Source organism: Telopea speciosissima, chromosome 10, assembly GCF_018873765.1.
Source record: "Telopea speciosissima isolate NSW1024214 ecotype Mountain lineage chromosome 10, Tspe_v1, whole genome shotgun sequence".
Taxonomy (NCBI): domain Eukaryota; kingdom Viridiplantae; phylum Streptophyta; class Magnoliopsida; order Proteales; family Proteaceae; genus Telopea; species Telopea speciosissima.
In genome coordinates, this window is record NC_057925.1 from 1,217,685 (window position 1) to 1,242,166 (window position 24,482).

At 39.3% G+C, this 24,482-nt stretch overlaps 1 protein-coding gene and 2 long non-coding RNA genes across 3 annotated transcripts in view; 1 reads left to right on the forward strand and 2 right to left on the reverse strand.

Moving 5' to 3' along the window:
• The window catches only part of LOC122641750 (calpain-type cysteine protease DEK1-like), a 70,694-nt gene that overhangs the window by 3,490 nt on the left and 42,722 nt on the right, over positions 1–24,482 (forward strand). Inside the window, exons 3-9 of the mRNA XM_043835040.1 lie at positions 10,392–10,574; positions 10,721–10,856; positions 11,139–11,269; positions 11,364–11,478; positions 11,581–12,595; positions 12,720–12,830; positions 21,634–21,692. Coding sequence (XP_043690975.1) covers positions 10,392–10,574; positions 10,721–10,856; positions 11,139–11,269; positions 11,364–11,478; positions 11,581–12,595; positions 12,720–12,830; positions 21,634–21,692 — 1,750 coding nt within the window. The remainder of the gene's footprint in view (positions 1–10,391; positions 10,575–10,720; positions 10,857–11,138; positions 11,270–11,363; positions 11,479–11,580; positions 12,596–12,719; positions 12,831–21,633; positions 21,693–24,482) is intronic.
• LOC122641753 lies at positions 13,217–14,837 on the reverse strand. The gene is made up of 2 exons (XR_006329955.1): positions 14,683–14,837; positions 13,217–13,335 (listed from the first exon to the last, which is right to left on the reverse strand). It is a non-coding gene; the product is annotated as an uncharacterized LOC122641753 (long non-coding RNA).
• LOC122641752 lies at positions 13,823–14,148 on the reverse strand. The gene is made up of 2 exons (XR_006329954.1): positions 14,114–14,148; positions 13,823–14,003 (listed from the first exon to the last, which is right to left on the reverse strand). It is a non-coding gene; the product is annotated as an uncharacterized LOC122641752 (long non-coding RNA).

The window sequence follows — 24,482 nt, forward strand, 5'->3', positions numbered from 1 at the left end:
CAACTTTGGTTTTCAAGTATATAATTGATCTAGAAGACTAGAATAAAGTCGCAAATTTCATGTTAATTTACTAATGAAGTAATGTTACCTATGTGCAAAGCATGTTGTGTGTGTGTGAGTAGTTGTCATGGGTTCCTTTAGTATATATTTAGAGATGTCTTCAACAGTTCAACCCCATTAAGGAGACCAGTCATATACAAGGGATCTTCTGATATGCATAATTGAGCAGTATAGAATATAACTAATAGCAGCAGATTCTTTCCCAGAAAACTTCTCCAAAACGAATAAATCAAAGATAAACCGTGAGAAGTTCAAAAGACTTTTGTTGTATGACTTGTAATAGCATCGAATCCATAATACCAGCTCAAGAACAGTGATGAATGTATCTAATTCTGTGAAAACAAAAAGAACTTCAACTAAGTGCCAAAAAATTAGCAACACTGAATTCTAGTCTTAAATAGGGACAACTGATTGAAGAAGAACGGCACAACAATTGAGTCTCAACTAACTAACTAAATAAAGCAAACCATTGTAATGCCATGTAAACCCCAGTATGCTTTTACTGGCTTAAGTGCTTTGCATATTTAGTGAACTTTTCTCTTTTTAGTTCCTAATTACATTGTGACTTGCTAAAAATAAACTGGGAAACACAACTTAGACATCTCCCAAGACTTCTAGATTTGAATGTAAAATTCGTACTTTGTAGATTTCAACTCCAGTTTCAATTCTAGCAACTCCGACAAGGGATTTCCAGATAAAGAGTACATTCAGTATAAACAGTTCTTAATTAAATTACAACAACAACAACAACAACAACAACTCAGCCTTATCCCCACTAAATGGGGTCCGCTACATGGATCCTTTCAAAAACAAAGTAAGAGGAATGAAGAGTAATATACATACATATATATATATATATATATATATATATATATATATGAAGAAATGGGATAAAAGTAATGGAAAAAGAAAAATGAAAGTAAGAGGAAAGAGGATAGCCCCTGAAAACAGGAAAATCTCAGCTACATGGTGTCGATAACGCAGATCCTTGCCCTTCGAAAGGCTCTATCTGAGGTCATACTTGGTACAAGACCCAAACTAAGCATGCCATTCTTCACAACCTCATCTAAGGTCATTTTAGGCCTGCCCCTAGCTCTTTTAGCTCCTTCTATTGGCATTAGATCACTGCTCCTTACTGGGGCGTCCACAAGCCTCCGTTGCACATGGCCAAACCACCTCAGACGACATTCTCAAAGCTTGTTGCTGATCGGGGCAACTCCCACATCAGCTTTAATACGTTTGTTCCTCACTTTATCCTTCCAAGTTTTGCCGCACATCCATCGTAACATCCTCATCTCTACGACACAAATCTTTGCTATATGGCACTTCTTGACTGCCCAACATTCCGCCTCATACATCATGGCAGATCGGACAACAGTCCTGTAGAACTTTCCTTTAAGCTTTAAAGGAATGCGTCGGTCACATAGTACTCCAGTCGCACTTCTCCACTTCATCCATCCTACTTTAATTCTTTGTGAAACATCAACATCTATGACACCTTCTTTGTGTATGATAGACCCCAAATATCTAAAATAGTCATTTGATGGTATCTCTGTCTCCTCAATTTTCACCATATCATCATCCATCGTTGTGTGACTAAAGTGACACATCATATACTCCTTTGATCTACCAATCTTAAAGCCCTTGTTTCCAAGGTCGATCTCCACAATTCTAACTTATAGTTAATCCCTGCTTTTGTCTCATCCACCAAAACGATATCATCGGTGAAGAGCATACACCATGGTACCTTGTCTTGGATGTTCTTGGTTAATTCAACCATGCTAAGCACAAACAAATAAGGGCTTAGGGCTGATCCTTGATGCAACCCAACCGTTATTGGGAATTCCTTGCCCTGGCCTCTCACACATCTCACACTAGTCACCATACCCTCATACATATCTTTAATTACCTCTATATACTTATTGGACACCCCTCTCTTTGCAAGAACATGTTGGATTAAATCTATGGGAACTTTGTCATGGGCTTTCTCCAGATCAATAAAGACCATATGGAGATCCTTCTTGCTAGCTTTACATCTTTCCACGAGTCTGCTCAGTAGGTAGATAGCTTCTGTCGTGGATCTACCTGGCATAAAACCAAATTGATTCTTCGAGATATGAGTCTCTCTTCTTAGACGGGCTTCAATCACCTTCTCTCAAAGTTTCATAGTATGACTCATCATTTTTATGCTTCTATAGTTATTGCAGCTTTGGACATCACCCTTATTTTTGTAGACCGGAACTACAATGCTTCTCCTGCAATCATCTAGCATTTTCCTTGCGATCATAATATTGTTATATAACTTGGTTAACCAGTATACCCCACATACTCCTAGGGCCTTCCACACTTCTATTGGGATCTCATCCGGGCCTGGTGTCTTGCCTACTTTCATTTTTCTGTAGGCTTCAATAACTTCTGCCATACCAATCTTTCCCAAAATATAAATCCAACTATTGCTTGATACCCAGTGAATAAATAATGCAAAATGCAATCTGAAAATCCAGATTATGGATCTCAAATGCAAGCAGGCCCAATGACCAAATCTGTGATAAGATCTTAGTAAAGGAAGCAACTGCATTGTTAATAGTAGAAATCAAATCAATGCAAGGGAGGAAAAAGTGATGAGATCGATTTTGTTTTTTTGGGAGGAAGAAGACAGAAAACGTGTGGACGAAGAGAGGGGAGAACATGGAGGAGAAGAATCGGGCTTGGGATACCAATCTCATATGCATTGCTCAAGTGCTCAACAACACCAAAACTCTTAAAAAAACTCATATTCTTCACTTAAATCATCTCCAATTGATGGGGGAGGTATTAAATATAGGGAAAATTTCTTAGATCCACTAGATAAGAATGGAAACCACAAGATAAGTAGGTTTCAAATTTGTTTTACATCCAGTACTTTCTATTTCAAAAAGATTTACTTAATCCCCAAAGTTGGTTAGTACTCATGCCACACAAGTATAAAATAAAAGCAAACTTCCAAAATTGCCCCAACCTCATTTAACTGTTTTAAAAACAAATCCGATGAAAGTGTACCTTAATTGTAGGAGTAGAAATCAAAACTCCTATTACCAAGGAACTAAAACTCGGGTTTCAACCTTGGAAAAAACAGAGTTGGCTTGAGATCTCGGTAAAGTTGGGGTTTTTTTTTTCAACTCGAAGGCTGGTTTCGGTGGGTTTTAGACCTAGTTTGGGTAAGAAACTTGGTACTCAGCCTATTTTAACCATTTAAACACAATGGCACTATTGGATTTTGTAGAAACAAAGTCCAAATAGGAGTTTCACTTAGTGGGAAACGAGGACAGACACTTAATGATGTCATAAACCAAGACAGACACATGACCAACACTTATTTATGCCTAACTTAAGATATTATTCATAAATAAACAAATATCCCCTATTTGAATCCAATAAAAATAGTTAAAAAATAAAATTCCAAAAAGAAAAAAAGTCAATCCCCCAGTTCAAGAACAAAAACTGGATTTTCGGCGGTAGATGCAATTTCAACTTTCTAATGCTGAGGTTTTTCTCAAATCTAAAAATTCCATAAATCTTAATATGGTAAAATTGCTAAAAACCAAAAGTGCAGTAAAATATTCATGTGTTTTGATGTCTAAAAACATATTTTCATGCAGAGCGATTTTGACAGCATTCGCGCACTAGACCGGTACATAACTCCTTCAATATGACCTTTATTTTTATAAATTGGTACCACAATGCTTCTTCTCTATTCAGCCGGCATTTTTTCCTTGTGCTCAAAACTTTATTAAATAACTTGTTAAGGCACGATAATCCACAAATTCCTAAAAATCTTCTAAACCTCTATTGGGATACCAACTGGACCTACTACTTACCTATTTTCATTTTTTTTAAGGCTTCTTTTATTTCAGCCAAACTTTTTTTTTTTTTTTTTTTTTTTCTGTATATATCTAATATTTATAGTTTTTTGATGGTTATTATAACCATGGTACTAAATCTCGTTTTGTTTCGGTGTTTCGGTCTGACTGAAATTTCCGAGATACCGAAATTTGTCGAAATCTCGGTCGAAATATGGTATTTTTTTGTGGGTGTAAAATGCCAAAAATTACCGAGATTTCCGAAAATTTCGAAACGAGATGACCGAAATTTCCGAAATATTCGAAATATTGCATTTTTTCATATCGGACTTGCATTTCGTTTCGGACAGGTCGAGATACTCGAAATATTCGATATCTCGACCGAAATTTCGCGAGTTTTAGTACTATGATTATAACCTTCTAAGATACTATTACTTGTATCACTTTCATTTAGTATACTGTAGAAATAGTTAGTCCACCTCTCTTTAATCTCCTCATCGTTTATTAAAACATTATTATTCTCACTTTTAGTACATCTAATACGGTTGCAATCTCTATTCTTCCCGTCCCTCAGTTTGGCTAGTTTAGAGAGTCGGTCTTTAGTTTTAGGAGTCTTTTATTTCTTTTTATATATGATGTAATTCCCCATCATTAGAGACAGATTTTAAGAATGAATTGAGTTTATGGTTTGAGTAGCTTGAGGGCTGTGTGTGTGTGCACTCTTCTCCCCCCTGCAACTCTGATATCTCCCCAGTTCCCCTCTTCTCCTAACCGGCCCTCCACCAATTTGGTATCAACGCCGAAGGATCCCCATCTCCTTCCCTGTCCATCTCTCATCCCATTTTCCTTCCTATTGATGTTCAGCCGATCCCAGCAGAAAAAAAAAATACACTTCGATTCCACAGAAGACCCCACCCCATGCGGTTACATCAGTATCCCCAAACTCTATTCCCCCTGACCACCCGCAGCAGCCCCTCCCTCTATATTCTTAGTTTTCTCCCCATTCCTTTTTACCCCACTGAAACCCAACCCCTCCCCTTCAATTCCACCCTTAAAAAAAAAAAAAAAACAAAAACCCAACCCACTTTCTTTTCCCTTTTCCCTTCTTCGTTGTTGTAATAGCAAACCAAAAAAAAAAATAAAAAAATCCTGCGTATCGCTGAACCCTAACCCGCAACAAGCCCCACTGCCCCTTTCCAGCGACAGCCCCCGCCACCCCTTTTCCTCTGAAATCTAGGGTTCGACCCAGTGAATTAAAAAGGAAAGCAGAGAAGATAGAGTGAGAGTCAGAAGAAGAAAGACAGAGAACATTACAAAAAAAAGGAGAAAACTCCTACTTGGTTCGAAGCTGCCGCTGCCTTCTTCCGTCGAAGTCTCCGTCCTTTGTTGAAGTTCAAGTGTGAGTCAAACTCCTCCAACTGTTGTTCGATTCTCCTTGTCGAAGTCCTTCCGCCATTTTTTCAGCTAAAGTCGCGTGAGGAAGAGCCCTTCTGCACACCCAAACTCTTCCGGTTCTCCCTGCCCAAGTCGCACACGGTAACCACAGTCACGAATCCCCTTTTCTGTCATTCTCTTTTTATTTTCCTGAACTGCCCCCTCTAGTTAATCCTTATTCTGTTATTAGCCCTTCATTTAAAACCACTTTTCCCATAATACCCCCCATTTTTTTCTTTTTCGTTTATCTAGGTCTTCTATTTTTATTTTCAATATTACCCCCCTTATTTAGTTATTCTATTTTTTCTTTCTTTTCTTTTCTCCCAAGTTTACCCCTTCCCCCAATACATTACCCTAGCCTTCTTTTCTTCTCTTTAGTTTGCAGTCCACTAAATTACTATTTTGCCATTGTTATCATAAACCCACTACATCATGGAAGTTGTTCAGTATGATTTACTCCTTTCGATTAGCGATGGGTTCTGTAAATTGCAAACAAAACTTCCTAATTTGATGAAAGGATTTCTGGAGCTTACAAATATTAACAACAATTTCTATGAGCACATGTCAAGCATGATACAATCTTCAGAAGGCGGATTAGATGTGGAAGCAAATGCGGACAATGAAAGCGATGATCAAACTGAAGTATACTGTCCAATTTCAGTTGTGAAACCCCACGATCAAATTCCCATCGAAGAGACGTCACTTGCTAACAACCATCAGAAGATCGTGACGGTTGATCATGCGAAGCGCTGGATCATTGCCCCATCAAAGCCGATGTTTGTGGATGCCAATCGAGTGGTGCTGGTTCTCTCATTTTACAAAACTCGCCCACGAGTTTTTCTCAACATCAGGGGAATTGATGCAGACACACTACCTTGGGCCGACCCAAACCCAATTGGGTACTAGACAAAGATGAACCGGGTTCAGTTTGAGATTTTGGATCTCCTAGGATTTTAGGAATTTATGTTATTTGGGGAAATAATGTCTTTTAGTTTATTTTATTTTGTTTATTTTAGAAGTTTGCTATGTAGGATATGTGGTTTTCAATTGTTCTTACTTCTTAGTTTCCTAGTTAGAGAGTTAAGTCTTTATTTTTAGGAGTCTTTTATTTCTCTTTATATATGATGTAATTCCCCATTATTAGAGACAAATTTTAAGAATGAATTGAGTAGCCTGAGGGCTTCTCCCCTCCCCCTTCTTCTTATGAGATTTCTTCTCTCTTCTCCCCTGCAACTCTGATATCTCCCCAGTTTCCCTCTTCTCCTAACCGGCCCTCCACCACGTGTTCTTTTAGATTCACTTAGAATATATTTGGTTGTATTTCTAATATAAGCAGCTATCTCGTTCCACATTATATTAGGGTCGTCATCTAAATCCCACCTTTCATGTGATGCTAATTTACCACTAAATGTCTTGAAGTTTTCACCTTTTAAGTTCCACTATCTTATCTTAGGACAAGTAATATCACTTTTCCTACATTTCGGCGTTTTAAAACACATATCTTAGGTCATTAATCTATGTTGTGTGGCTAAGCTCTCCCCAGATATAATCTTACAATCTTTATATGATAATCTATCAACTTGTCTTGTTAGAGATAAGTCTATTTGGCTTCTATATTGTCTGCTTTTGAAGGTTATTAGATGCCCTTCTTGTGTTTTTTGAAACATGTGTTTACTATTGATAAATCGTAGGCAACCGCATAATCTAAAATTGAAATACCATTCTCATTCCCATCTCCGAAACCAAATCCTCCATGAATTCGTTCATAGCCTTTATAATCCCTTCCAACATGCCCATTTAGATCTCCTTCTATTATAATCTTTTTATTTTGACTAATTCCTTAGATTAAATCATCCATGTGTTCCCAAAATTGTTTTTTAATGTTTTCATCTAATCCTAGTTGTGGTGCATAAGTGTTGAATATATTAATTATCTCCTTTCCTAATATAAGTTTAATGGATGTTATCCTTTCACTAATCCTTTAAACATCTACAACATCATTTTTAAATCTTTATCTACTATTATTCCCACTCCATTTTTATTATTTGTATACCCATTATACCAAAGTTTATAGTCATTTGAATCTTTAGCCTTTTTACCTTTCCACTTCATCTCTTGTATACAAGGCTACAAGCTATGTTAATTTTTCTTCTTTTCATTATGTCTACCAATTCTAGTCTCTTTCACATTAAAGTTCCTATGTTTGAATATGCTAATCTAATCCTACGCTCTTGGGCTAGCTTCTTTACACGTCCATAGTGCAAAAACCCTTGTCTACTTGTCACCGTAATTGGGCGCCAAAGCGGTTTGTCTCTTACAGGAGGTGCCACAGCTAACCCTCGTTCATTTTCCACTTCATGGAACTGATCCCGGTTGAAACTTGCAGTTTTGACTGAGATATCTTGTCTTTGATACTTTCTGAGACGAAACCTGTGGTCGATACTGGATCGTACCAGTTTTTGACTAGGTTTTGACCAGTTTCGACCATATTTCGCATATTTCGATAGTTTCGGGAAAAAAAAAAACCGAGTTTCGACCAGTTTCAACCAGCTCATGACATTTTTTGTTTGGGTTAGAAATGCCAGGTTTCGACCCTGGTCGAAACTGGTCTCGTAACCGAGATTTAGAACCTTGTTCCACTGTACCTAGGTCATAATGCAGCATGTCACTTCTGGGGAACACCCTAGCATAAGGTCGATAGGGCATAATTCCTGTAAAATATTTTTGAGAGGATCCATGCAAAAGGTGATTGGCTAAATTTTTACAGTGGTGGCTGCCTATCTGATGCACCCAAGTTTACCTCTAATCAATAATCATAAATCCCCTTGTGTCCTCTAGTCTTTGTTTTATTAAGCGACCCTTTCCTATTAGGATAATTACAGCCCTTGTCACTGCGCTTTAACCTTGAGATATTTACAATTCTGCCACTCCATTATTGATTTGAGCTATTTGATGATTGGGTGGGCCCCATAGCGAACACCAAATAAGGTTTTGTGACCCGCGTTCCGCATCATTGGGTTCTAAACTATATGCTGCAAGTGTTCCCTTATGGTTGATTAACACCCAGATATAACTTCTCAGCAGTCATTCCAACCAGAAAGGCCCCTTGAACCCAATACACTAATGATCTTTACTCTTGATTCAGTCTGAACCCTAGTTTTCTTCCACATCAATTCTGGTCCTGGTTCAAACATTGGTTGTATTTTGATTTCTATTGTGTATGGGCTTATAATTCTTTTGGTTTTTTTTGTAATGGACTGAAATAAAAGCCCCAAAAGTTGGGGGGGGGGGGAGTGGTGGTGGTGGTCTAAGGGGTAGTAGAGACTTCATATTTAAGTAGCATTGAGGTCCATTACATAGTGTAGTTGGTTTTAGTTTGGTTATCAAAGAGTCCTCTTTTGTTAGTTTGTGTGGGACCCAAGTAATCAAGAAATTATCTTGCAGATTTTGGCATCAACAATTATCCTTGGTTAAGTATTTTCGAGTCATTGTTAGTCAAGTTAGTCTACCTGCCTTAAAATTTTAGATAGAGGTTTGTTTTTCTTATAATTATGAAACCAATTCTGCCCCCATCGATTAGAGTTGAATTAGAGAGATTTTATGTGAAGCGTGTGTGTGTGTGTGTGCTGAGTGAAGACTTCTCTCTTCTTCTCCCCCTTTACTGGATCGATCTCTTTTCTCTCTCCTATCAATCTGTTACCTCTCTCTCTTCTATCTCCTCATCCTTTGAGTTGTCTTTCTTTTCTCTTTGGTCAGTAACTTGTTACCTCATCTTTTGAGTTGTCTTTCTTTTCTCTTTGGACAGTAACCTGCTCTCCCTTCTTTCTTCCTATCATCTCTATTTCTCCCCATCACAGGTTGCTGAAATCAGCAAATCATAAAATCTTTTTCAACCCTAGTTTGTCAGGAAAATATTTTAGATTTGGGCTATGGTGCGCCCAATGTGACTCTGATTTCTAAACTGGAGTCTAGGATTGGCTGTCTGCATCTGATTCTCTTAAGCATCGGGGGAAAACCCACTAAAAGGGAATGAACTCTCACTCATAGTGTCTCATAAAAGATCAAGATAGTAAGCGGTGTCCGGATTCCGGAAGCCTTTTGGAGGGGGTTATGAATAACCTTTCTAATGTCCAGCTAGACTTTAAATAGGACTTGGAAATATCAATAATGAAAGAAATAGTGTTTTTGTGCAGTGGCAGTAAGAGCCACCAACCCAGGCAAGTTTGTTTGAGGAATAATAATTTCGTGCAAACTTTTTGGAAGGCTGGAAGTTACAAATTGGTTGATTCAAGTGCTTCATGTAAATCAGGGACTTATCTTTATAACTTTTGAGGTAAATATAAGTTTCTCTTTCTTGGTAAAAATGGGACATGGTTGGCGATTTGCGTAGGTGTTTTATTAAGATTTGTCTGTAGCTATGTTAAATAGAATGACATCCAAATTTGAATTATTCCTATTCAGGAGAAATTCCTCAAGAGTATGGTGCAGAAATTCCAAGGTAAAATGAAAGGGAAAGGAGGCATTAAGGTAAAAGGGAAAATGAAAGGTGTTGCATCTGTAATTGGTGGAAAGGAAGAATGTGGGTAATTAGTGGAAAAAGTTGAGTGAAATATGAGTTAACATTCTAAAGGTGATAAAGAAGATACAAAAGAGAGTTATAGAGAGGGAGAAACAGATTGAATGATAGACAAATAATAGGAAAGATTAGGGGAAAAGAAGGAAGACAGATTAGGGGATAACCCTCTTCCTTTGGATTTCTATGATGAGTTATGATACTCCTTCCGATTTCTGGTGATGAATTCTTTGACACTGACTGTAACAGGTTTGGTTCTGTTTGAGCCTGTTAAGTTCTTAGTACCCTCTTCCTTTTGAGGTTTTTAAAGGAATACATACAGTATTCGATTAGAAGTTTCATTTGGAGGGAATTTTTGAATTTTACTTAAACAGTACTCAGCCTGATGAGTACTGTTTCTCAAAAACTTTTTGTTTATCCTCCTTTTGGGGACTGAAAGCTGTTTCTCTTCCTGTTGAACATCAACTACTTTGTTTTCCTTTCAGGGGCAGTTACAATTCTTCTTCTACTGGCTGTAGCCATCATATGTGCATACGAACTTTGTGCTGTTTATGTCACGGCTGGTGCAAGTGCATCTGAGCGATATTCACCATCTGGCTTCTTCTTTGGTGTCTCGGCGATATCCTTAGCAATCAACATGCTTTTTATTTGCAGAATGGTCTACAATGGTGATCACTATAAATCCTTGTTAATGTTTGATTGATATGTTTATCAAGGACTTGCATGTCACAATTTTTTATCGAGGGACAATTAATACATGTGAAGTCAATCAGCCACTGGCTTATATCTTCTTTTCAAATGTATTACTATGCAGGAACTGGTTTAGATGTGGATGAATATGTGAGGAGGTCCTACAAATTTGCTTATTCTGATTGTATTGAAGTGGGTCCTGTTGCTTGCTTACCTGAACCACCAGATCCCAATGAGTTGTATACCCAAAAATCCAGTGGGCAAGTATTCTGTTCCTTTAGATGTTTATTGTGTTATATATTACGTGAAATGTATTCTCTACTGGAATTTTTTAGAGAAGCTGGATCAGGTTTATGTTTAGATAGTGTTATTTATACTTTTGTGAAAAATATAACTGATTAGTATATTTTGAATAGTTCTCTACCTGTTGAGGTGTAATGACTTTTCTAACATGGTTCAGTTATTGTGATTCCCTAGAAGTTAATCTAATTCTCCCTCTGTTTCATTGTTTTCTGTTTTCTGATTTGACATTGTCTTTGTAGGGCTTCACATCTTGGGCTTCTCTATCTTGGGTCACTGGTTGTACTACTTTCCTACTCCATCTTGTATGGTTTGACAGCAAAGGAGGCACAATGGTTGGGGGCGATTACGTCAGCTGCTGTAGTTGTTCTTGGTATGTTATTTTTTGCGGTTGTTTTCCTGTATGTGTGTTGCCATCTTTTATGCGATGCGGTGTGTTTTGATGGTTTCTATTTATGCTTTGCTAGACTGGAACATGGGGGTATGCTTGTTTGGCTTCGAGCTTCTCAAGAGTCGTGTTGCCGCACTGTTTGTTGCTGGAGCTTCTCGGGTTTTCCTCATCTGCTTCGGAGTGCATTATTGGTTTGTTCCAGAGCTTCATATTTGAAAGTTTCTTTATTTTTTTACTTCATAGCACTAGTTTGTATTAATGCTTTTGTATGGTCACAATTTCTCCCCCTTCAGGTATCTAGGGCATTGTATTAGTTATGCAGTTGTAGCATCTGTACTGCTGGGTGCTGCTGTTTCTCGTCATCTGTTGCCTGTGAACCCATTAGCTGCAAGGAGAGATGCCTTACAGAGTACAGTAATTCGCCTGAGAGAGGGATTCCAGCGAAAAGGGCAAACCAGTTCATCTAGCTCTTCTGAAGGTTGTGGCTCAAGTGTGAAGCGTAGTAGTAGTGTCGATGCGGGTCCACTTGGCGGTATTGATACTACTTGTAGAAGTGCAATGGGTGAAGCTAGTAGCTGGAATAACGTTGTTCTAGGTGCCACTGTTAGTTCCCATGACGGATTTTATAGTGATAAGAGCATTGATAGTGGAAGGCCTAGTTTAGCATTGCGTAGCAGTTCCTGTCGTTCGGTTGTTCAGGAATCTCAAGTGGGAGTAATCTTTGGTGATAAACATTTTGATCACAACAGCTCTTTTCTGGTTGGTTCTAGTGGCGGTCTGGAAAGCCTGTGCTGTGAGTCTAGTACATCAACTTCAGCAAATCAGCTACTTTTGGACTCGAATTTAGCTCTTGCCTTCCAGGAAAGTCTCAATGATCCCAGGATTGCATCCATGCTGAAAGGAAGGGCTAGACATGGTGATTGGGAATTAGCTAGTCTACTGCAGGATAAGGGTCTGGATCCAAATTTTGCTGTTATGCTGAAAGAGAAGGGCTTGGATCCAACTATTCTGGCATTATTGCAGCGTGGTAGCTTAGATGCAGATAGAGATCACCGAGACAATACTGATGTAGTACTTGATTCGAACAGCTCGGATAACGTCAGGGCCAATCAAATTTCATTGTCAGAAGAACTAAGGCGTCAGGGATTTGAAAAAGGGCTTGAAATTTCCAGAATGGTTTTGCGAAAAATAGTGGGTACCCCAGAGCGAGCATGGGTACTCTTCAGTGTTATCTTTTTTATTGAAACAGTCATTGTGGCCATTTTTCGTCCAAAGACAATCAAAGTGATCAATGCTATGCATCAACAGGTGAGAATGAGGAGTTATGTTTTGACATTTCAGTTATGGAGCATAATTCAGCATTATAATGTTCCATAGTTTGGGGGAATATACATTTGCTGACACAGATGTATTATGAACATTGGATTTGCAGTTTGCATTTGGTATTACAGTGCTGCTCTTATCTCCTGTTGTGTGTTCAATTATGGCATTCCTTCGGTCACTTCAAGCTGAAGACATGGCTATGACATCCAGACCCCGCAAGGTACATGCCTCAGATCTATAGCATTTTCTTGCTCTACATTTTGAGTAGACACATAATGAGGTCTATCACATCATGGCTGGCTTGCCTTTAGTGCAGGAGCTTGATCACCACAATTGGATGTTGTTTTGGTCTTTTATTTTGGGCTTATTTTGATAGTATTTGGTTATGGGCTTTTGTTTTTTACTTGCAATGGGCTCAATTATAAGGTCCAAATTTAGGTCCAAAGGACGTACACAAAATTAGTATTTTAATTTAGTAGTTGTATTAGTAGTGAGGTCCATTAGCTATTAGTTAGGAACTTATCTTGTTAGATAAAATTTATCCTATTTGTGGGACTTAGTTTGCTGGAGATGAGATTAGTTTTGAGTTAACTTAGGACTCTTTCGAAAGAGTCTATGTATGGAAGGGGTTCTTTATCTATTTAAGTTGTTATTTCTTTTATACTTAATTGTTTGAGTCAAGTAGGAAGCTTAGGTTAGTTAGACTTCTATTTTATGTTTTTTTCCTTTTTTATAAGGCTAATTTACACATACCACCCCTGAGGTTTGACAAAAGGATAATTTTACCCCCCAGTTTTGAAAAATTCTGCGTACCCCCCTGAGGTTTGCAAACAGTAACAAATAAGCCCATTCTGTCAGTTAATGACTAACAGTGTTAAAAATAAGAGGTGACCTGACAAAATTACCCTTGTAAAAAAAGAAAAGAAAAATAAACCTGCAGCTCATCTTCCCCAAATTGATTGGGGAAGATGAGTTGCAGGTTTCAAAACCCTTTCAACCCTTAAGGAATTTAGGGTTCCAAATTGCGAAAAAATCCCAAATTAGGGTAGTCTTCTTTGCAGAAGGGAACAGCGGAAATCACACTCTCTTTCTCCTTCAATAGCACCTGGGCATTCTCCAGTTTGGTGGGTGGTCATGATTATTTACTCAAATTCAAATTTTATTTTTCCTTCTTGGCTTCCAAACAAAATGACCTGTGTTAGGGTTTTAATCTAAGGGCATTTGGGTTTGTTGCCGCGGGTGGTCATGGTGGCGCAGCAGGGACAGGCTTCGTAGTTGCCGGAGGTGCCCGGAGGTACGCATTGGCATCGGAAGCAGCAACTCCCACAAGACCTTTCACAGAGTCTTGGCCTCTTCGATTGCTGACACCTCGTTGCACATGCCGCCCCACAATCTGCATTTCCCCAATATTAATTAATTAATTAGATCCTCCTCCATGATTTCTTCTTATGATTAGAAATATACCATCAACGGAAACACAGCTTAAATTTAAATCAAGGTTACCTATGGTCGTTGTCTGTGCATTAATGGTGCTCTGCTGCAATATCCGTCAAAGAAAGTATATTAGTGAACGAAGACGTCTAAGAAAACAAAACAAAAACGTAAATGAGCGACGAAATGTTGTAATTACCAGTTGTTCAACCTGAACGAGGTGGTGAAGGTGAAGAGAGAGGACAAGTAGTAGCGAAGCAGTAACAAGAACCCTGGTGGTTAAACCTGGAATGAGTGTGTGATTCCTGCCGTTCCCTTCTGCAAAGAAGACTATCCTGATTTAGGATTTTTTCCCAATTTGAAACCCTAAACTCCTTAAGGGTTGAAAGGGTTTTGAAACCCGCAACTCATCTTCCTCAATCAATTTGGGGAAGATGAGTTGCAGGTTTTTTTTTCTTTCTTTTTTTGCAACGGTAATTTTGTCAGTTCACCTCTTATTTTTTACACTGTTAGTCATGAACTGACGGAATGGGCTTATTTGTTACTGTTTGCAAACCTCAGGGGGGGTACGCAGAATTTTTCAAAACTGGGGGGTAAAATTATCCTTTTGTCAAACCTCAGGGGTGGAATGTGTAAATTACCCTTTTTATAAATACATGTAAGAGGCTAGACCTCCCACGATTTGGAATTATGGAATAGAAGTTGGTTTATTTTGTAATCTATTGTCTCTCTCCTCTCTCCCCCACGATTCCTCTTTCCTTTCTTTTCTCCCTCTTTTTTAGTTCTTTCCCACCATGAGCAGATCCTATATCATCCGATCTGCATCAGCCTTAATGTTGATTTTAGTTAAGGAACCTGATTTTTGAGTAGTGGCTTGGTTCTGTTTCTCTTCTATTTAGTTTTTGCATGGTTTTTAATACGACTCCTAGGGGTTGGACTGGTAATCCTACACATTTTCTCATTATAGCCGTCTTCAATTGACTATCTCTTAGAGAGTCACTATTTTGCACCTTGAAAATGTATTACTATCTCCTGAGACGGAGTCTGATGCCTGCATGTCTGCAGAGATATTGCTTTATGTATCTCTGCTCTATCCTTTTTCTCAAATCTCAACATCGGAAATTCCATGAGATGAATTTAGGTATTTCAGTTGTGTTGTACAAAGATGTACACAGCCCTGTACTAATGGATATGCATTTGGACATAACCCCTGAGGGATTAAAACAATGACACCTTTTATCTTGTTTAAATAACATTTTTATGAATATATTTTTAATAGTTTGGTGTTTAATCTCATTAAATGACATTTCCAAACTTCTAAATGTTGTCATTTATGATTTACATGGTTTGCAGCCCCTTCTAATGATCAAGTGATCTGACTTTTTGTTTCTAGAAACAATTTATTTACTTAACCTTACTGTTAGATAGAAATTTAATTTTATTTGCCCCACCCAAATGGGCCCTTTGTGTGTGTGTGTGTAGCTGTGTTCTTAAAAAAGGACCAGAAGGTGCATTTTTAGTCTAAATTGTAAAAAAAAAAAAGAAGAAATATAAGAATTATATCATATTGTTAGCAAAACCAGAAATATGGAATGGCTTGAATGTCTTAATTGATCACCCAGCCCCTTTAGTTATAATAATGCAGAATTACAACTTATTCCTACTCAAAGTAGGAATACAACTTATTCCTAATCAAAGTAGGAATGACTCAAAATAGGAATTGCCCCCTTGCCTATTCCCATTAGGAATTCCCATTACAATTAGGCATCCCAAATAGAGATCGGTCAAGGTGAAAAATTACAGAAAAGGAAATAAAAAATAAAAGATAAAAACAATAAAACCAAGGACTAAATTACCCCTATTGGGTAATTTAGCCTATCTCAACACTCCCCCTCAAGTTGGAGCAAAGATATCGATCATACCCAACTTAACTAGATTGGGATGAAACAATTTCCCAGACAATCCCTTGGTGAAGATATCAGCAAGTTGATCAGCGGATGTCACAAAAGGAATACAAATCAGCCCATCTTCTAACTTCTCCTTAATGAAATGCCTATCCACCTCAACATGCTTGGTACGATCATGCTGTACTGGGTTGTGTGCTATGTTGATTGCAGCCTTGTTGGCGCAGTACAACATCATAGGAAGACGAATAGGAACACCAAATTCTTGTAGCAAACCTTTAAGCCAGAGTAACTCACAAATACCTTGGGCCATAGCCCGAAACTCAGCTTCGGTACTAGAACGAGCAATTACATTTTGCTTCTTGCTACGCCATGTGAGAAGATTTCCACCTATAAAGGAGCAATATCCAGAAATAGACTTGCGATCTGCAGAACCAGCCCAAACAGTAGTGTATGCTTCTATCCGTAGGTGACCATGTGCAGACAGAAGAATTCATTTTCCAGGAGCTGACTTCAAATAGTGCAAGATACAAAGAACAGCCTCCATATGAGAAGAGTAGGGATCATGCATAAACTGACTCACAGTACTCACGGCGACAACAATGTCAGGACGAGTGTGTGAGAGATAAATCAGCTTCCCTACAAGTCTTTGGTACCGGCCTTTATCAACAGGCTCAGCCTCTTTTTCTTTGAGTCGAACAGTAGGATCCATAGGAGTATTTGAAAGATGGCAGCCTAACAACCTGGTTTCAATCAATAAGTCTAGGACATACTTCCTTTGGGAGAGAAAAATGCCCTTAGAAGATCTGGCCACTTCAATCCCAGGAAAGTATCGTAGTTTCCCTAGATCTTTAATCTCAAATTCTTGTCCAAGGAAGGTCTTCAACCTTCTGATCTCATCATCATCATTGCCAGTAACCACTATGTCATCAACGTAGACTATAAGAACGGTGAGTTTTTCACCAATCCTCTTTATAAAGAGTGTGTGATCAGCATTACTCTGCTTATAGCCCACAGAAATCATGGCCTTGTGGAACCGGCCAAACCATGCTCGTGATGACTGCTTTAGCCCATATAGTGCACGCTTCAGCCTACACACTTTTCCTTGGTTTCGGTCACAAGAGAACCCTGGTGGAATGTCCATATACACCTCCTCATCCAGTGTTCCATTTAGGAAGGCATTTTTTACATCTAGCTGCTGCAAATCCCATCCAAGGTTGACTGCACAAGATAATAACACACGAACAGTATTTAACTTTGCAACAGGTGCAAAAGTTTCTTGGTAATCAATGCCGTATGTCTGAGTGAACCCCTTGGCCTCGAGTCGTGCCTTATACCTATCCACAGTGCCATCCACCTTCTGTTTCACCACAAACACCCATTTACATCCTATGATTTTCTTCCCAGGTGGAAGAACCACAAGCTCCCATGTGTTATTTTTCTTCAAGGCTTCCATTTCTTTCATCATAGCTGCCTTCCACTTTCCATTTGATAAAGCTTCCTGCCAATTGTTAGGAATACGAACAGAAGAAAGAGAGGAAACAAAAGCACGAAAGGATGGGGAAAGGGAATCATAAGAAACAACATGGGATATGGGATGCTGAATGCAAGTTCTGACACCTTTGCGAAGAGTAATAGGTAATTCAGGAGAAGGAACATTACCAGGTGGAGAGGCAGGTTCTGGATCCGGGTTCGGCAATTGGATGGGTATTGGAGCAACAGTTGATTGAACCTGCTTATGTTTCCTTGCATAGGTCTTTACAGTACTGTCATCAATCCTCCTCTGAAATTCACTAATAGTCCTCTGGATAGGACTCTGGACCGGGGTAGATTGCACCCTTTGAATAGAAATAGTCTCCCCTGTATAGGAACCTCTCCCCCTGACTCAGGGGGAGTACTAGGGGCAGGCCGAATTGGTTCAGACTCGTGGTAAACAGACTGAAGTGGAGGTGGAGAGTCAATAGTCAGCACATCTTCACTAACACTCTCCCCTTGAAGAAGTGGGGACACATAATATGGAACACATTCATGAAAGACAACATCCATGCTGACAAAAGTCCTGCGGGATGGAGGGTAATAACATTTGTACCCCTTCTGCGTAGCAGAGTAACCCAAGAAAATGCAACGGAGACTACGTGGGTTAAGTTTACCAGGGGACCTTGTATCCCTGACATAACAAATGCAGCCAAATACCTTAGGTGGGACTATAAAGGAAGAAGAGGCAAGTAATAGCTCAATAGGGACTTTGGAATGAAGAACCCGACTGGGCAGCCTATTAATTAAATAGGCTGCAGTAAGGACAACATCCCACCAATAAAGGGAAGGGACATTGCGAGCAAACATAAGAGCCTTGGAGGTGGCGGTTTTTCCTCTCAGCCACACCATTTTGGGCTAGAGTGTCAACACAGCTGGTCTGATGGAGGATTCCATGGGCAACAAGGTATTTTTGGAACTGATCTTCCATATACTCTTTCCCATTGTCACTCCTCAAAATTTGAAGAGTGGCATTGAATTGGGTCTTAACCAACTGATGAAAGTGCTGAAAACATGAAAAAACTTCATTTTTTGTGTGCATAAGGTAGACCCAAGTGAACCTAGAATAGTAGTCAATAAAAGTGACATACCACTGATGTCCAGACAGGGAAGCTTTCCTACTAGGACCCCACACATCAGTATGAAGAACGTGAAATAAAGAAGAGGATCTTTTATTAGAAATAGGATAATGTGAACGTGTCTGTTTAGCCAAGACACAAGGCTCACAAAAAAAATCTTCCTTATTACAGTCTTTAACTAATGCTGGAAATAAAGTTGATAAAGTACCTAAAGGGGGATGGCCTAGCCTAGAGTGCCATTTGTGTAATTTAGAAGAGAAAGATGCCGAAGGTAAAGCCTGGGTAGGTGTAGGATCTCCATCAAGCAGGTACAATCCGCCATGCACTTTACCCGATCCAATCGTCTTCCCCGAGTCCAGTTCCTGAAAAAACACAGTGAGTTGGAAAAAATGTCACTTTGCAATTCAGGGATTTGGTGATACTGCTAATGGAAAGGTTAATTGTAAATTTGGGAATATACAACATAGATGACAGTGTAAGAGAAGGAGAACAACCAATGGATCCTTTCCCTGAGATGGAGGAGAGGGACCCATCAGCAATTTTGACTTTATCCTTTCCAGAAGCAGGAGAATATGTATGAAAAAGGCTGGAAGAATCTGTCATGTGATCAGTAGCACCGGAGTCTATGATCCATGGAGTGAAAACTACTGATGCACAATGACCAGCAAAGGAAATACCTGTACGGGCAAAGAAGGAACCTGAATTGGCAGCAGATGTAGTAGAGACAGCGGATGTGTTCAACAGACGCCGGAGAGCCTGGAGTTCTTCCTGGGAAAAACCAATGTTAGCAGTGGGAGTTGGAGCTACACTTTCAGTGTGATTGGCTTTGTTTTTAGGCTTAGCACGACCACGTTTGACCTCAAAATTAGCAGGCTTCCCATGTAGTTTCCAACACTGAGCCTTAGTGTGATATGGTTTATGACAATGATCACACTTCACAGGCTCTTTGGTAGTAGCAGTAGCAGCAACACTGTCAGAAGAAGGATTAGGAGTGGAGCCAGTAGTCTGTAAGGCTGATTGCTCAACCTTGGGAGCAATCATCATGGTAGCCCGGCATGTCTCTTCATTGTGAACATAAGAAAAGGTTTCCTCTAAAGTGGGGAATGGAACCCGACCCAGAACTTGCACCCGAATAGGATCATAGTCATCATTAAGGCCAGCCAGAAAATCATTGACTCGAAATTGGTCCACATAGGAGTGATAGGCAGTGATGTCTATAGTAGTAGTAGGCTGAAAACGAGCATAATGATCCAATTGCTGCCATAAGCATTTGAGGGCAGCATAGTATTTAGTGACAGATAACTCCTTCTGAGTAGTGTTTTGGAGTGTCTTCCTGAACTCATAAACCTGAGCACCACTACCTGACCGACCATAGGTTCCCTTGACAGCAGTCCATATCTGAGTAGCAGTGTCAAGGAGGAGATACTGGCTAGAAAGGTCGGTGTGCATAGAATTCAGAACAAAGGACATTACCATAGCATCATTGGCAGCCCATTTAGTAAGGGCAGCACCTTCCTCAGTAGGCTGTTTGGTGGTGCCAGTAAGATGGCCAGTGAGTCCCCTACCAGCCACAGTTAAGGATAGAGATCTGGCCCAAATTAAGTAGTTCGTACCATCAAGCTTTATTGCAGTAGCATATGGAAGAAAATCAGACCTAGTCTCACCATTGCTGTCAGAAGTAGCAGTGGTAACATCAGAGTCCGGCATGGTGTGATAAGTGGGGCAAAAATACCAAAAGCAGCAACCGAAAATAGGGTATGAAACCCTCCTTGGCAGCAGCAACACAAGCAGCCCTAACCCTAAAAATCGATAAGTTGCAGGGTTTTGAAAAAAACCTTGGAAGAGGTAATCAATTAGGGTTAGGGGTCTTCAAAAAACTGGAAAGAGGCTGAAACTGTTGTTGAGTACTGTGTATGGTGTGAGAGACACACCCTCCAAAAAATCAGCAATATCCGAAACCAAAAAACCCAAAATCGATAAAGTCAGGGTTTTGAAAAAAACCCTGAAAGGAAGATCGATTGAGGGAAGAGAGCTTCAATGCTGAATGCAGGGCTGTAGTAGATGCTGTCCAATGGTGCGAAATAGGAACCTCCAAAGGGGAACAATCAAACTCCAATAAGAAATAGGTCTGATCTTCAAAGCTGGAACTTCCAAAAAATCGCAGAGTAGAAGGGGCAGCAGCTATTGTAAATGATTAATTAAACTTGTGGGACATAAATTGAGGTATGTAGAGGGCAGCAGCTAGATCATCTGATTGCCTCAGCAGTGCTGCCCTTAAGCAAAGAGAAAAATAAAGGAAGAAGATGGAGGAGGAGGAAAACGATGGAGGGGAGAGATGAGGGGGGAAGTTTTGTAACCTAGATCAGAGAAATAGGCTCTGATACCATGTTAGCAAAACCAGAAATATGGCATGGCTTGAATGTCTTAATTGATCACCCAGCCCCTTGATTTATAATAATGCAGAATTACAACTTATTCCTACTCAAAGTAGGAATACAACTTATTCCTAATCAAAGTAGGAATGACTCAAAATAGGAATGCCCCCCTTGCCTATTCCTATTAGGAATTCCCATTACAACTAGGAATCCCAAATAGAGATCGGTCAAGGGGAAGAATTACAGAAAAGGAAATAAAAAATAAAAGATAAAAACAATAAAACCAAGGACTAAATTACCCCTATCGGATAATTTAGCCTATCTCAACACATATATAAGAGTTACGCGTATAGAACAAGTAGGTTTTTGGATTGGTGGTATGATAGTCATTCTTTCTATATTATATTAGGGATCATGGGTTTGTGTCTTACCTTGCCCGTTTATATAAGTATTTTCCTTCTCTCTATGCAATATGGATACATGAATAAACAGTTTGGATGTTTGGGCTGCCTGTTCTTGTATGGTTTAGCAGAATCTGTGTAACTATGTTTGTATTTAAGTTTGCATTACATTTGGCTTACTGTTTTTGTTATTTTGCTTTTACTTCAATGCATCGGAGTTTCATGCATCACAGTGTTCTGTTCATTTAATTTTTTTTGTTTAACCATCTATGGTGTTTGTAATTTGCTGCAAATCTTCAGTATGGTTTCATTGCTTGGTTGTTGAGTACCGGCGTTGGCTTGCTTCTTTCCTTCTTGAGGTATGATTCTCATCTTAAATTTTGTGATTGTGATGTAATTCATCAAGCTTATGCCCATGCCCTATGAAGAGAATGATTCATGCCATGTTGCAATAGTTGAGTTGGAATGATGCTGTGATCCATGTGTTCATTATCCTCTCTTAACTTCGAAGGTTTTCCCTTGTTACTCCACTATCATAGTCCTTTTTTCTGTTGAGTGCTGTATTTTGTCCTTCTGTCTTCTCTCTCATAGATATGATGTAACCAAGTGAGTCAATTCTTTGAGATATACCCATATGGTATCCATTTTGACTTTTTGCATGGCAATAAATTTTTTAAATTAATTTCATGATTAGTACATGTAAACAGTACAACAACAACAACAATAAACTAAGCCTTATCCCAACTTAATGGGGTCGGCTACATGGATCCAAACACAACAAAGGAGAACTAAGTTCTACCATAAGAGGGATGCAATATTAAGGATGAAATGGAAAATGAGGACAGAGAAGAGAAATGGAACGTGGAAAATGACAAATGAAAGATGCAATATGAAAGATGAAAGATAGTAAGAGGAGAGAAGCCCAACCCAGCACGACAGGAGAATCTCAGCTAAATGGGGTCTGCTACCTGGATCCTTACCCTCCAATAGGCCCTATCCGAGGTCATACTTGGTACAAGACCTAGGCTGTGCATGTCTTCCTCTCCACTTCTCCTATGGTCATTTTAGGCCTGCCCCTAGCTCTTTTAGTTCCTTCAATCGGGATCATATCACTCCTCCTTACTGTGGCATCCCCAGGCATTCATTGAATATGACCATACCACCTTAAACGACTCTCTCGGAGCTTGTCACTGATCGGGGCAACTCCCACATCCGCTCTAATACATTCATTCCGTACTTTGTCCTTCTTTGTTTTTCCACACATCCATCTTAACATCCTCATCTTTGCTACACAAAGCTTATCAGTATGACACTTGTTAACTGTCGAGCATTCTGCCCCATACATCGTAGCGGGTCGAGCAACAGTTCTATAGAACTTTCCTTTAAGCTTTAAAAGAATACGTTGGTCACACAACACTCCAGACACACCTCTCCGCTTCATCCATCCTTCTTTAATTCTCTGTGAAACATCATCCTCTATGCCACCTTCTTTACTTATGATTGATCCCAGATATCTAAAATAGTCACTTTGTGGTATCTCTCTATCCTCAATTCGCACCATATCAATATCCATCACAGTACGACTAGAATTACACATCATTTACTCCGTCTTTGTTTTACTAATCTTAAAGCCTCTTGTTTCTAAGGTTGATCTCCAAAGCTCTAACTTAGAATTAATCCCTTCTTTTATCTTATTCACCAAAACGTTATCATCAGTGAAGAGCATACACCACGGGATCTTGTCTTGAATGTTCTTCGTTAGTTCGTCTATGATGAGCACAAATGTATGAGAGCTTAAGGCTGATCCCTGGCGTAACCCAATCGTAATTGGGAATTCCTTTCCCTAACCTCCCACAGATCTCACACTAGTCACCACGCTATCATACATATCTTTAATAACATCCACATATTTGCTAGAAATTCCTCTCCTCAGGGCACGCTGGATTAAATCTCTAGGAACTCGGTCATAAGCTTTTTCCAAGTCAATAAAGACCATATGAAGATCCTTCTTGCTGTCTCTATATCTTTCCATGAGCCTCCTCAATAAGTAGATAGCTTCTGTCGTGGATCTACTTGCCATAAAGCCAAATTGGTTCACTGAGAAATGAGTCTCTCTTCTTATACGGGCTTCAATAACCTTCTCCCATAGTTTCATAGTGTGACTCATAAGCTTAATGCTTCTATAGCTGTTGCAACTTTGGATCTCACTTTTTTTTTTTGTAGATTGGGACTACAATTCTTCTCCGCCATTCATCTGGCATGTTCCTTGTGTTCAAAATCCTGTTAAACAGATTGGTTAACCAAGAAACCCCACAGCTTCCAAGGGTTTTCCACACTTCTATTTGAATCTCATCTGGGCCTGGGGTCTTGCCTGTTTTCATCTTTCTTAAGGCTTCTTTAATTTCCGCCACACTAAAATTTCTTATGTATCTTTGACGTGTGGTGTCTTGCTGAAAAATGTAATCGTTCAGGTCATTTCTACTCGAATTATCTCCATTTAGAAGGTCACAGATATACTCATCCCATCTCTTCACAATGTCCTCATCTCTCACCAACACTCTTGATGCACCTCACCTGATCAAAATCTCTACTCTTCCTTTCTCTCATCTTAGCTATCTTATAAATAGCTTTTTCTCCTTCTTTAGTGTTTAGGCTGGTATAAAAATCCTCATATTTCTTTGCCATAACCAACCCCACTATCTTCCTAGCTTCATTTCTTGCATCATTATATTTCTTTTTATCCTCTGTTTCTTTTGTCCTTTGCCAAGTCTTAAAACACTCTTTCTTGGTTTTAATGGCTACTTGGACCTCATCATTCCACCACCAAGTCTCCCTAGGGGCCTATCGACTACCCTCGCTTCTCCTAGCACATCTTTGGCCGCCTTCTTAATACATGTCATCATCTCGTTCCACATCACATTGGTGTCTCCCTGAAAGTTCCACTTTCCTTGTTTGACCACAATATCAGTAGAAGTCCTTAGAGACTCCCCCTTTAATCTCCACTACCTTATCTTAGATTCTTAGGATACATAGGTTCCTTCCTCCTACTCTTCTGTACACTAAGGTACATATCCAGGACCACCAGTCTATGTTGGGTGGTTAAGCTCTCCTCAGGGATAACCTTACAGTCCTTACACACCGTTCTATCT